The 14,091-nt window shown below is 41.9% G+C and overlaps 1 protein-coding gene across 1 annotated transcript in view; it reads right to left on the bottom strand.

The window, feature by feature from the left end:
* ZNF804B (zinc finger protein 804B) overlaps positions 1 to 13,394 on the bottom strand; it is a 226,151-nt gene extending 212,757 nt beyond the window's left edge. The window contains exon 1 of the mRNA XM_051610819.1: positions 13,287 to 13,394. Coding sequence (XP_051466779.1) covers positions 13,287 to 13,394 — 108 coding nt within the window. The remainder of the gene's footprint in view (positions 1 to 13,286) is intronic.
* Between the last annotated feature and the right edge of the window lie 697 nt (positions 13,395 to 14,091).

The following is a 14,091-nucleotide window of genomic DNA, read 5'->3' as shown; positions in this document are numbered from 1 at the left end:
AAGCAAGACACCTTAATCTGTCACTTGCCTAATGGCATCAACAACATGAAGGAATGAGTACCCAAAGGTGACTCCCTTTTGTCCAGTGAAGCACCAAGCTTAAAAGTTTCCTGACAGTGGGTGACCTGCCATCACTCACATCCCCAGGTGTGAGAGCATCGCTGGTGTGCACTCTGTGCAGAGCTGAAACAGCAGAACTGTCTCTCTGTTCTTGTGAAGAGAGAATACCTACATGGAAATAAATGCCAGCCCTACTATTTCATCCAAGGGGAGGGTCCCTCTGAAGTCATTAAACAGAAGGATTTCTCCTCAAGCAGCCTTACAGATAATGGCTGTTGGCAAGTTTCTAGTACATATTATGTTAGAGCAAATTACGTGAATGGCAGCACTGTAATCTAAGAAGAAAAGAAACAGACAAAAATCCCTAACAGGGCAGCTAAACATACAAACCCAGATAAATCCATCTTATATTTTTAATAAAATATTGTGTGTTAGATTCCAAAAGAAACCTGAAAATTATACAGCTGGTGTTAACTGGCCTGGTCACTCACTCACCCACAAAAATTTTAACAGCAGAGAATGGGATATTAGCTTAATATTCAGATATTAAAAGAATACTAGGAATGTGATTAATACTAATTAATATTGGGATATTAAGTTCAATCAATAATTCAAACTCCAAAAGCCTAATGCTCTGCATTTCTAAGCTAGCAAGAGTTGGGATTGAATTCTGCTGAGGTTTTTCTCTGCTGGAAAGATAAAAAGTGTTTTATATATGGCTTTTACTTAGATCAGATTTATTCCAACCAGAAATCTGGATCCTGAAAGCAAGTGGCACTGATGTTACTATGATGAGCATCTGAAATACAGCATAACAACATCCCACTGTGAATAACCCCAGAATTGTCCTTCTTAATGAACAATTATCTGCTACGAGGATAAGAAACATGGAAGATAGTTCTGAGTCAAACTGCACACTCTCAGGGAAGCATAGCTCTGTGTTCTTTGACAGCCCTTCTATACCATTGCTGATTAATCCCAAAATATATGTATCACCCTAAAGCCCTCAAAAAATATCTGATGCCTCATCCAGCATTTCTTTGAGTTTGTCTCCTTCCATGGGCAACTATGCTTTACACAAGTTTTCTTCTATATTATGTGCTGTTACCTCAATGAGGAAAGATGGCTTGACAGTAAAAATCCTGGGTAAATAAGTTGCATAGACCTCACTGCCAACTGTGGGATGATTCCAATGCATCCAGAACCTGAGCAAGGTTCATTATCATGAAACAGAAAAGATCAAGAAACACTCAGATGAAGCAAATTTGAGATAGTGAATGCTGCTATCCAAAAAACAGAAATAGAAGGTATCTGGTGCCTACAGGTAAGACCAAGAGGAGCAAAGAACCAAAATTGGTTGAGGGTGTAATGTTCTGAGAATTCCTGATTGCATGGAGTTACACCAGATTTACACAACAAAAAGTGGTAATAGTTTGGGCTAGATTTCAACTAAAGTCAGGGATGGTCCACCCATATAGACATACAGGACCAGCCATGCAGGGCAGCAGAAACCAAGAAGCAGCAATCCCTTACCCCATAGAGGGGAGAGATTTCAGGGCCTGGTAAAAAAAAGAAGGAAGGCTTTTACCTGTCTTTACTGAGTAGCCCATGTCAGTGGTGTTGCACTCTCTTGGAATGGAAGCCACATGCTGGTAACTGTCCCTACTCTATGCCAGTTCCCAAACTCTCCCCAAGAAATGTCTGGGGTTACTTGGTCCATGCCACAAGCATACTAGAAACAACAGTCACAATTTCATAGTTTGCTGATTAACTCCAGTGCCTGGCACATTCCCTGGTGTTGTTTACTACTACATACACAGCCTTTGAGGATCTGAGCCTCTGCACTCTCTGTAGCAAACTCATCTCCTTTGCAATTAACCTCCCTGTTTACATGTACTATGCCCCTTCCTTTCCTCTTTCCAGTCACTTTTAAAAACCAAGTCCTCTCCACACGTGCCAGCTGTAATGTCTACATGTCTTTGTTCACTGTCCTTGAGAGTAGAGGCAAGGATTCACATTTTTATTGTTTGTTCTACTCATTATGAAGTACAGTGTACAATTGTGGTACTAAATCACTATACCTGAGACCTCATTCTTGATATGCAGATCTTATCAAAATATATTAGTAGCATCAAGTGGCAAAAAAATTGACACTTCTATGTTTCTTCAGATACCACATATCCTTTTTAACTCTGTCAGAGATTTGAACCCTACCATTTATCTTAGAGTAGGATGTAATCAAAAGCATCAATCTTTTTAAGGCTGTCTAATGCCTAATGCCTACGTTCGCCCTCCTTATTATGTTAAGCATAAGCATAACTAAGTAAGTAAACAACAATTATTGGAAAGAATAGAGTTTCTTTTATAATATACAACACAAGTAGCCATATCTTCTCTTGTAATGAGACAGCTCAGAATGCTTTTTATATTTAAAACTCTTCAGCATAAGGTGCTACAATTACTTGAGCTGTTATTTATTCTTAAGAGGCAATCAGGAAGCCAATTAGGATTTCTAGAACAGCTCCAGGCAAGTGGAAGGTCAAGATCCAAACTTGACCCAAGTGGACACGATAGAAAAGGCTGCCAGTGATTTGTCACATTCATAGTGATTTCATCGACTAACTGATTATTTTGCTGTGGGTTTGTTGTTGTTTGGTTGTTTTTTTTTAATTATCCAAGATTACAGTACTGCTTGGTACAGCAATCAATTGTAGAAGCTAAAAATAGTTTTAAAACATACAGATTTCAAATAACTTTTAAATAATAGTTTTATTCTTCAGATTATGCTAATCTGAGCATCAGGAAGTCAATATTATGGCCATGAACCATACTTTGGCAAAAGCTTTGGATAAGCAACACTACTTGGGCAGAGGGAAGAAGTCATTCAAGGTCCTTACTACTTAATTTTAAAGTGAAATCCAGGAGAAAAAAAAAACCTTGAGAATATTTTTTCTACTGGAATATTTCAAAGTGTACATATCTAAAAGCCTCATTTGCTTGAAGAGTCCACAGACAGTGGAAACAAAGCATTTTTGCTGTGGATTTTAAGCACATTTCTCTACCTTTGGCTTTATTGACTGTGAAGATTATGCAGGCTGTATTAAGACATTCTGTAAATTTGTTTAAACTTCTTTCAAGGGAAGAAATATTTTTAACTTCTCCGAATTTGCTGTTTATAATGATCTCTGCTGATTACAGTTGTCATGTATACAAATAAACATGAAAAACTAAAGGCTGATCCCACAACCCATAGATATAAATATCAGTGTTTCTTTAAGGTGAAGAAATATTATGAATAGATATTCAGGCTAGAAGACAGCTGTCAAAAAAAAACAACAACAAAAAAAAAAACCCTTCAAAAAACCCTGAAAAACAAACAAACAAACAAATCCAACTCTATTTGCTCTATTTCCCTTTCCTCACTAGAAGTCATAGCACAGCATATGAATATAACTCTATTTCAGTCATCACTTTTAGAAATACCTGCTTCACATAATAAGAACCCCAATGCTATCAATTCTCTTTTTTTGTAAAACTTCACAGAATGAAAACGTGTTCCCCGATAATAAGAAGAGAGCTCAAAACCTGTGCTGCACAGATTTATTAACCTAGCCAAAATGAAAGGCATATTTTCTCCAACAAGACTCAGCATTTTCAAATAAGACGTGCTCTAGGGAATAATTTTAGAAGCCATTCTTTGTTTATGTTGAGAGGAGGGTTAACTTCCGAGATAAATAACCATGATGTTGCATCAGTGTTTTTTGAAGTTTGACTTCTAAAATACACTTATTATAATGCTAAGCAGTAAAACATATATTGTACACTTTACAGCTAATAAAAAACACCTGTTCCACATGGTATACAATACATTATGCTGATAAACAGATCTTCAGCATAAGAGATTAAGAAAATGTAAAACCAGCATGTTTACATATTCAACACTTCTTTCAATGTCATTATTGTTTAATGGGATACAAATAAAATGTCTGCATCAAAGATCACACAACTCTATATAGATTTTTCTATTGATAATTAGGAACCACAAAAATTTGTATTGCTCACTCCTAGAGAAAAAACCTTTTAAAAGTGCTGTTATTTTGTGAACAAATCACTGGCTTAACATTGCTGACCCTTCCTCGTGTTGCCTTTTTGCCACACTGAATAGCCAAGGATTTATTTATCATTTCAATTAAAATTCAGAATCTTTGTATATAGTACCAACTTTTTTTGATTGGGATCACAGAACGATTTTTTTTCACGTGTGATTTCCTGTCTCTAAAGTGAATTAAGCGTATACTAAAACACTAGAGAAGTGGTAGTGTCCATTCATGTAGATGTATACAACATAATAACCTTAGACTTCTGCCAAGGAAGAGCAGTAGTATAGCTTTGCAAGGACTGCAGTTAAGCATTCAGACAGCTGGGAGAAGCTGCCTACGTATTCACCAACTTTTATAGGAAGTATATTTATTATTTGGTATGCAGAAACTACTTGCATACACATCATATTGTGAGCTTCTGTCTTTTGCTGTATGGAGACCTACATGACTAGGCTTTTTAATTTTATTTTCTAAACAAATTCTCAATAGCTATGTGATAATTTCTGATCTGCTACTCATCAGACCAGCAGCAACTCCAGAGATGCTGAGTTCACCTCTCAGCCTGCTGTTTGCGGCCATCCTGGGTATCCTTCTCCTACACCCTATTGCCTTCTAGCACAGCGGAGTAGTCAGAGCATCATCTGGAAGTAAGCACTGCCTTTCCCACACAGAGAAATCCTTATTATTATCCAGTCCACTTATCACCCACCTTAGCCAGTATTTGGTCCACAGTATTCACCAAGCAACCAATGCAATGATCACCGAAAATTCTTTCCCTGTCAACCTGTAAGGCATCAACAGGAGATTCCTGTCATCACAGAGAAGGGCTCAAAATATCAAACTCTGAACTTGGTTTCCCAGTCTCTAACATAAGGTGGCATATACACCTTTTGCTCTTTCTTAGACCCAATCCTCAAAAAAACCCCAAACCTATAATCAAAGCTTTTCATACCTCACAAAGAGCCATGCTTCCACTGTAGTTGTCATGATTAGCACAGAAAATGTAAATGCAAACAAAAAATTTGTACTGATCACTTCTGAAACCCAGAAAAAATTACAAAACTATAAAAATCTGAATATGAAAACTTTTATTTGAAAATAAAAAATACATAGCACAGTTTAATAAATACAACAGTTTGCATTTCTAGCAGACTCTCTGATCATAGTATTCACAGAGATTTATTTTCTAATTTTAACTAAAAAATCCCATCTACCAATATTTTGTTATCAAAGGGTCTATTTTAGGAAGCTCCATCCTTATGCTTTTCCCGTGTAGTTTCACAAGCCTTCCTAACATGTTACAATTTAAGTTGGAAATGCAGGCTGCAGATTTACAGCCAATTACAACTGAGAATTTTCTCAACAACGTCAAACACCTCTCTCTAGTTCAGTCTGAGCAGAATATAGATAAACTATTTCTGTTGACACGAATGCACTAAATCTGCTTTAGAATGTGTTCCAGGGAAAACATCAATTGAAAAATTGTATCAACTAGAGTTGATTAATGTATGAATTGTTTCAGAGCTGCATGCAATCTCCCAGCAATAGTTCTATTTCTTTAGTTGAACCAGCTTGCCAATTATCATTATACATAACTATGAAACTGGGACAAAATTTTAATGATGGTGTTTACATCTTATCCAGTATGCACATAAATTTAGTCTAGTATAAAATACCCAAAAAGCTGTCATTGAAGCATCTTACAACTGGGTTCAGAACAATACGTTATGAGCAGTGAACAGCATTTTCAGGCATGTGTACATATCCCATAACAAATCCTGTTACTCATGCGCGGTAGTTGATTGTACAAGACAAGCAGTGGTATCTGCCCACATAAAACACAGAAATTCAGGAGTCAGTTCTGGATATTCAACTCTAATAATACACTAGCTATCTCTGGTATCAGCTGTACAGATTATCATAATAAATCCAAGTTATTTTAATACTGTTCATCCCGAGTTTTGACCATTCAAAGGTTAACAGCTGAGCTGGTTGAATCTTGAAAAAAACAGTGTTTGTAACTGCTGATGTGAATACTAAATAGCACTTTTAAAGCATCTTCTTCTTACTATTCAGAAAAGTTTGTATGCACGGACTTGTGCATGCACATATGTTTACAGAATGACTGTTTTTCCCCAGTGAAGACTGCTTAATTCTTTGGATGAACAAACTGAATTTAAGGGTACTGCATGTTAGGTTGGGAATTTCAGCTCCTGCAGGCCCATGTACACATCTGTATTTGTCTTTGGCATTGACCTGACCTTGAATTAAACTTAACTTGACCTTTAAAAAAATTATCCCTGATCTGTGATTTTTTTTTTTACTGTTGCAGGTATAATAAACTTTCACAGAAAGATCCTAGATCTTGAGCTCTAAAAGCAGGATTACAGCTTCTGCCATGTGTCATAACTAATGTGATACACTGTCTTCCACAGTGAAGACCTTGAGGACATCATGGAAGATACGTCCATGTAAGAAGCAAGGCTTATACAGGTAGACAGATACATAAAGCAACAAAACTGAATCTTTTGCAGTGTACTGCAGTAGCATTTAAAAAAAACAAACAACAGTATTTAAGCAGGCAGCAATTAAAACATTTTAATTTTCTATTTTTTTCCACAGAAAAGTCAACATTTTCCCCAAGGGAACAATTTTCCACACTCTCCTTAATACACCCCACAGATTTTCTAATATAAGTGAGAAAAATTACATTTGCAGGTAATGATGACTTAAGTAAGCAGCTGAGATGAACAAAAAAAACTTAATGAAGGTTCTTCATCTGAAGTGCCAAAAAAACCCTAAACCATAAAATCCCCAAGCCTTGTAGCCAAGGCTACACAGTCTATCAGGGAAACCCACATAGGAAAAAAATACTTACACTCTGACCAGCCTTTAAAAGCTTTCTTTTCCTTCTCCATTTAGCAACATTTTGCAGGGAGCTGTTGCAAATCCTTTCTGGCAGGGAGTAAGTACATTCCGATTATGAGATTCTTTTGACCGCAGGATTTAAGCAAGGAACCCAATCTCAAATGAAAGCCTTTGCATAAAGAAAGTTACTTACTTTATTTATTCTTTCAGTGGTCAAAAGAAAATGTTGGTTTAGCCAAAGGAAGGAGCTGGAGCGTCCTCCCCAGCACAGCCAGGCAAGGGCTGACCATGGACAGCTCGTGTGGGCAGGAGTCCAGGAGGCAGAGCAGGAGCAGGGAGAGGAACAGCCTGTAATGTTTAGATCCTGGGTAACAGTTCAACCCACTACTTCAGAGAGCACCAGTTTCACAAACTCTAGCTCTCTACATCCATTTTGCAAACTTGTACTCAATGCAGAATTAAAAAAAAAAAAAAATAAAAATAAAAAATTAGAACAATTGAAAACCCAACCTAACCTGCTAAGCTCTGGGTGAGTAAAATGCATATGAACTGAGAGTGAGACTGTAAATGGATGCAAAGGCAGTAACTCTGTAAGTAATGGACAAACAAGCAGTGCCACATGAAAAATAAGAGAGAAATTGATCTGGTTTTAACAACTCAATTGAGTGACCAATAAAAATATCAGAATGCTGGAAAGGCACTGTCAAACATAAAGCACCTGTTTAACATTACTGTTAATTGTGGGTAAAGGAAATGGTGCAAGCAGGAATTGGTTGAAGATTATTAAATTTAATTGCAATGATATATACAAAACGCTGCCAACATACATTACACAAAACCATGTTTAATACAAGGCGTGAGCAGCAATGCTACATGTGGCTAATTCATATTTTCTGGAAGTTCTTTCTGCCTCTCACGTCACAGAAATGTACAGAAAGCACAGGAAGAGGAACCACAAAATCAGGAAATAAGGCCACCGAAAGGTACAGTGTGGGCTGCACGGTTGTTCCTCTTCTCCAGCACAATGGTGGCCTTAGCACTGGTAGGGAACACACTCAGCTCACTCTTGAGATATGAAGTGGCCAGAACCAATGAGATTAAAAATAGTTAAGCTGGAGTGCCTTCCCTTGGTCTGTGTAAGGCAGGTACCTTGGTAAGCCAACTCCATGCTTCCAGCAGAATGAGCAGGATTCCCCCTGGCAGGTGGCCATTGCTGCAGGAGGCAGCTGCCAGAGACTTTGGGAACACAAGAGTGAAAGTACCACTTTCAGTTTTCTTTCCTATTTCTCCTTCTTTTTCTTTCTATGTTATCTTGTTAGTACAGTTGAGTTCTTTCCCCTCCTCCTTTTCTTTCAAAGGAACTACCCAAAAAAGATTATTTGTTGGTGCTGCCAGATCATTATTTATCCCTTTATAATATATTTCATAACTGAAATTTTACTTCACATGCATTTTCTTTGGTAATGTCTAAAGCACACCCTTCCTCTCTGCTTTCAGTCCTGCAGAGGGTGCAACCACAGTGCTGAGGGATGACTCGCTCATGATCAGAAACTCATGAGTTACTTGGTCCCCCAGCTAATCACCCAGATATACGGTGGATTCTCCTTTAAACTGCTGCCAGCTAGACCACATTTCCCATGGTACACATTCACCGAGTCTAGCCTGTAAATTGCCTTCTCACAACTGTGCTTGGCACACATGCCTCCTCACTGGTGGCAAACAGAAAACTGGCATTCTTTGTGGCAGTCTTGGTGCTACTAGCACTTCCCCACTAGGCTCAGGCAGATGGAGAGAGTCCAACCTCTATTTATGGTAACTCAGTTCACAAACACACTTAAATTTTCTAAGAAGTTTCCAAGTGCCCAGCATTGTTATCCATTACAGAGTAACAAGGTGCTACTGAGTCCTGGTTATACCTGCTTTAGTGCTGGAACAGCAGGCTTGTGGCTCAGTATCAACCAAACAGTCATTATTTCCAAGTACCTGCAATGTACCTATTTAGAACTACTGAAGCCTCTGGACATGGGGTGAGAACTGTGCTTTATAAAGCTAGCTCTGTGTAACAAAGAAGCACTTCTCCCCCCCATAACCCAAACTACGCAAGCACTAAGTGCAACAGGGCAGCTGCTTGACAGCTTTATTAGAAAACAGCTTAGAGAAGTACATGAAAAATACTGTATTCAGCTGAAGCTGCAGGGTGCAATGGAAGAAAAATAATTAGCCAAGTCAGAAATTTGCTAAGGCACTGGGTCTTCTGAATCTTCTATTTCCTTCAAAATACAAAGAACCTTTAAGTAACAAGTAGTAAATGGGACTTTGTTTACAACTCACCTTAAAAATCCACAAGCAGAACAGTGCACCCTAATAACATCCTTGGATCAGAAATTATTTAGAAGCAAGGGGGCCATCTGCTGAATTCCCAGTACCATTTTCTGCTGTATCCTGGAAGATGTTCTTTGCAAGTTTCACAGCCGAGTCCTTTTCAGTGCCAGCTTTGCTAGGCCTGCGAGGTGTGACAGTAAACCCCTGAGCAAGTTTGGCTGCCTGTTAATATTGCAATATACCTATCATGACTGCAAAAAACTAAAACCAGAACGTAGATCAATGTAATCTATTCAGGACTCAAAAATCCTGTAAACAATATGATCAGTCTGAAGTATATTGGAGTACCTCTGTATCATACAGTATTTTATTAAACAAAAACTTTCAGGGACACAAAACTTGCTCATAATATGTTAATGAACATAAGTTTCCAGATAAAATAAAAAAAACTTAAAGCACAGAATCAGGTATCTAAAATAAGCAGCTTCCTTCCTTGGGTAACTGTCCTTTATCCTCAGTAAATGTTGACACTACTCTCAAACTCAGCTTTGCCTTCCACATGCAAGTCTATCAAAACTCCACTGATACATGATTCACTGGTGACTGCTAATTCCACTCTTTCGGAGTTCATTACCACCAATTTCAGATTCCAGCTTCAGCGCATTCCTCGCCCATTCCTTTCACAATATGTGAAACTGGCCAAAGGAAAGGTAGAATTTTTAAAAGATTTTATGACAATGTCATCACACATCCACATGCACAAGTGAAGTACGTTATTTTTGGAGTCCTCTATTACCTTGTTCTTAGTACTGCTACAGCTAAACGTGTCTCTGCACACCATGAAGAAGGACCGGAATTGTTTCTGACACAGTAATAGCAAAGTATGTTAAATAAATATTACAGAAACATCCAGACTGAAAAACCTGGAAAACCTGCTGGAAAAGGTATTTAAAATATTCACCACTGTTCTCATTTCTCAAAGGATAGCCCTAAGTCTACTGACATTTCATGGTCTGTTAATACAGAACACTTTAACTATAGAAAGGTACATGTTAGCCATAAAGACTATGTAGATTCATGCATAAGAGAGCTTATAGTGTACCAATATAAGATTGTTTAATGTTACAAACTATAAAATCGAATGTTCAAAGCTGCTTCCAAGTTTAGCACTTTAAAAGTGACTGTCAGACACAACCTGTGGTGGTATTAACTAAAAGCACAAGCACCGGCACCAGGAATACAAGTAAATGCCACTTGCTTAAGACTTCTTTCTTAAGAAGTGTCCCCAAGTTTAAGTCATAGTTTACTAAAAACACAAATAGCTGGGGGCTTGTTTGCGGTGTGGAGTTTGTTTTTTCCTATGCTCAAAACAATTTTACTACTTCATTCAATATTAAATCTCAATATGCATGACTCCTGTATCCATAATGCAAAACTAAATATGTATCCAGGTGTTGTTTGCTGTTCACTGTTCCCAGCTTCATAAATACTGATGAGCAAGAAGGATATGGTCTGGGACGTTGTAAGTTTGTAGGCACATGCAGATTACTCTAGAGAATCACTGCTTTCAGTATTTAACAGCAAACTATTATCTACTTTGCCAACTTAGCACCCCTTATTTTTCTCCTAAAGTCTTTTCTCCCATATGTAAATATGAAAACAGTATATATATAACAGTAGTAAATACTAAATAAAACTTTATTTTTTCATGTTCCATTATTCGTATGAGCTGCCCACCACACCATCTCCACAGGACTCAGCCTATCACCTCAAAAGCCTGGCTACCTTCAAGAAGTGGCCACCAAAAATAAGCAAAAGGAAATAACAAAAATAATAAATAGATTAGATAGATAGATAGATAGATAGATAGATAGATAGATAGACAGACAGACAGACAGAAAGACAAACAGACAGATGGATGTGTTTGGAGAAGTTAAAAGTCTCCCTCAATAATTCAGAATGAAAGTTAAGGTTTGCTTAAATTCAGTTTTTTTCTATAGAAAAAATAGTCCCAAGCCATGTAAAGCACCACATCTCCTGGTCATATGAATCTCAAAAACAAGAGGTTCTGTCTTAGGCAAAAAGGAATATGAAGTGATCTTGCTACTTGTTTCAAACTCTGGATAGCTCACATGAAAGCTTAGCAGTGAAAGAGACCTGAGGTTATTTTCAACTTTGCAATCTTTTTCCCCTTTCCCACTAAATACTAGATAGTTGTCTTCAGACTAAGATCATTCAATGTATAGCAAAATCCTTTAAAAATATATATTTAAAAAAAAAATGTGCACCTCTAAGCGAGAAGAAACATCAGTACAATTATTTATTGGTCTTCTTCTCTGGTATTTGCATTTAAACAAAAACTACTCCCAGCTGGTAGCAGAACTCTGTTAAAAATGATGATTTGTTAATGGAGTAAGACAATTACATCATCAGGTATTCAGAACGTGAGGAGTGGTGTGCATACTCAGTAGAAAGAAAGGGAAAGAAGTTTGAAAGTGAAGGATTTGCAATGTAACACTATTTGGAGGGTAGTATCTTCTGATACTTCTGACAGCTCCCGACTTGAACATTAGTTGTTAAAGTTCTACTAAGTAGTGAAGTATTGACAATCAAGCTTCTTCCCACTTTAGATCTTTGAGGACTTTTCCTTTTTAGCTCTGTCATTTGCACAGAAATCTCAGTCACAGTCTCCTGATTTTGGGAGGTTCCACACACAAAAGTGGATCACCTCCATGGGTCAGCAAACATAAACAGAGCTCAGCCAGCGTCTGATTGATGATACCTCTGGAGCAGTGATGTGATGCTGCACACGAAAGACACCGCAGTAGAAGGGAAGAACCTGCAGGTGCTGTACCAGAGCACACTGGCGTACCACACAAGGGACTGCAGAATGAAAATATTTATCACTTTCTGTCACCAAAAGTCAAGAAACCGAAAGCAGAGACGTCATCGCAGTTTCAGAAGGTGTTTGGGATGCAGGTGTGTTATGGGGCACAACCCGTAGCCGGAGGGAGTCCCACCAGTGGGGGCAGCGAGACACCCCCGGTACTTCCCCAAGTCCAGTGCGGAGGACGGCAGGTCTGTACCTCTTAAGGTGTTCGCATACTGAGACCTGGCAGGTCGGCAGGGAAAGTTCAGTCGCGGCTACAGAAGCATGTATGATACTACTATCACCATCGTTAGGCGGAGCAGAGGCTGCAACGTCCCGGCTCCCCCGGGGCCCCCGCCCCGCCGGCTCGCCCGCAGCCTGACACCCACTTGCCCCTACGAAACGCCTTTAGCGACTCACAGAGACCGTCTACAGTAGCTCGACGGGTCTCTGGCCTCCGCAGGACCTCCCCAAACTTCACACGTGTTCTGCCTAGATATGGGTCTCGACAGGTAGTTCACGACACGTCGCAGCCAAACACAGATTTCCCCTTTTTGAAGCCGAAAACAGCGGGTCGATCGCTCCCCCTCGTCCGCAGCGTCCAAACCTTGGACAAGGTACTAAACCGCGACACCTGGAGCCGACACGGATACCGAGCCTTCCCCTCTAGCAGCCTCCAACCTTCCTGCAAATCGTCAGAAATTAACCTTGCCGTCGGCATGAGCCCGAGACGCGGCACACGGAGAAGCACAACTTAGCAAGACGGCAACCTCCCCGCCCCACCGCGGCGAGCCAGCACCGCCGCCCCAGCCCCGTCCCCTCGGCCCCACGCAGGCGGCCGCCAGCGCTGAAACTTTTCCGATCCGCCCGGCGAGGCAGCGCCCACGCCGACCGCCCCGCGGAGTGGGACCCGGGCACCGTGCGCCCGGAGGGCCAGGGCCGCCCCCACCCCCCCGCCAGCCGCCCCCGCCGCGTGGGCACCCGCGGCCCCCCGCGCACTCGTCCGCCCGCCCCGCTCCTACCGTGCGGGGGGCAAGTGAGGGAGGGAGCGAGGAGGTGGCAGTTACCGGCGAGCGAGCGCCCTTCTTGCAGAGCGGTCCCCTGAAGACACCTTTGATGCCGCGGTAGTGCCCGTTGCTGAGGTGCCGGGAGCTGATGACCAGGTAGCACGCCATGCGGGCCCCCGGGGCGGGCGGCGGGGGGGAAGGCAGGCCGGCTCCTCCTCGGCGGCGGCGGTGCTACCCTCGCCGGAGCAGAAGCCCGCATCAAGGAGCGGGCGGAACCGCAGCAGAGATCTTCCCCCCCGCTCCCGTCTCATCCAGCGCCCGGGTTAGCGCTGCCAGCAGCAGGATGCACTGAAGGCGGCAGCAGCGGCGGCAGCCAGAGCACATCGGAGGGAGCGCGGAGGCCAGTCCGCATGCTGCTCCGCGGGTGGCAGACGGGCCCGGCAAGAACAAGGGCAGAGCGCAACTTGCACAGTCCGCCGCTGCCACGGCCCCTTCCCTCCCTGCTCCTCAGAGCAGGTCACCGGCAGCCGATATCCGGAGGGGAGTTTCTCCGCGGCAGGAGGAGCGGCGGCTGCTGCCCATGGCTGTTCCCTGCGCCGGGCTGGGCGGTGGATGCAGCCGGCCGCCGCGGAGAGCCCTGGCCGCCCCGCTCCTCCCGTGCCGCCGCTGCAGCCGGCGCCGCGCCGCGCCTCACCTCCGCCGGGAGGGGGCCGGGGGCGGTGCGTGGTGCGAGGGGGCGGGGGAGGTAGGGCCGGAGAGGGGGTGGCAGCCGGCCGGGGGGCGGCGGGAGGGGGGATGATGTTCGTCGGCGCTGCGGGCAGGGGAGCGGGCCGCGGCCGGCAGCCCCGGGCGAAGCAAGGCGGGG

Source organism: Apus apus, chromosome 2 (assembly GCF_020740795.1).
Source record: "Apus apus isolate bApuApu2 chromosome 2, bApuApu2.pri.cur, whole genome shotgun sequence".
In the NCBI taxonomy this organism is placed as follows: domain Eukaryota; kingdom Metazoa; phylum Chordata; class Aves; order Apodiformes; family Apodidae; genus Apus; species Apus apus.
The sequence above is the reverse complement of the archived record's forward strand: the minus strand, read 5'-3'. Positions and strand labels throughout refer to the sequence as shown.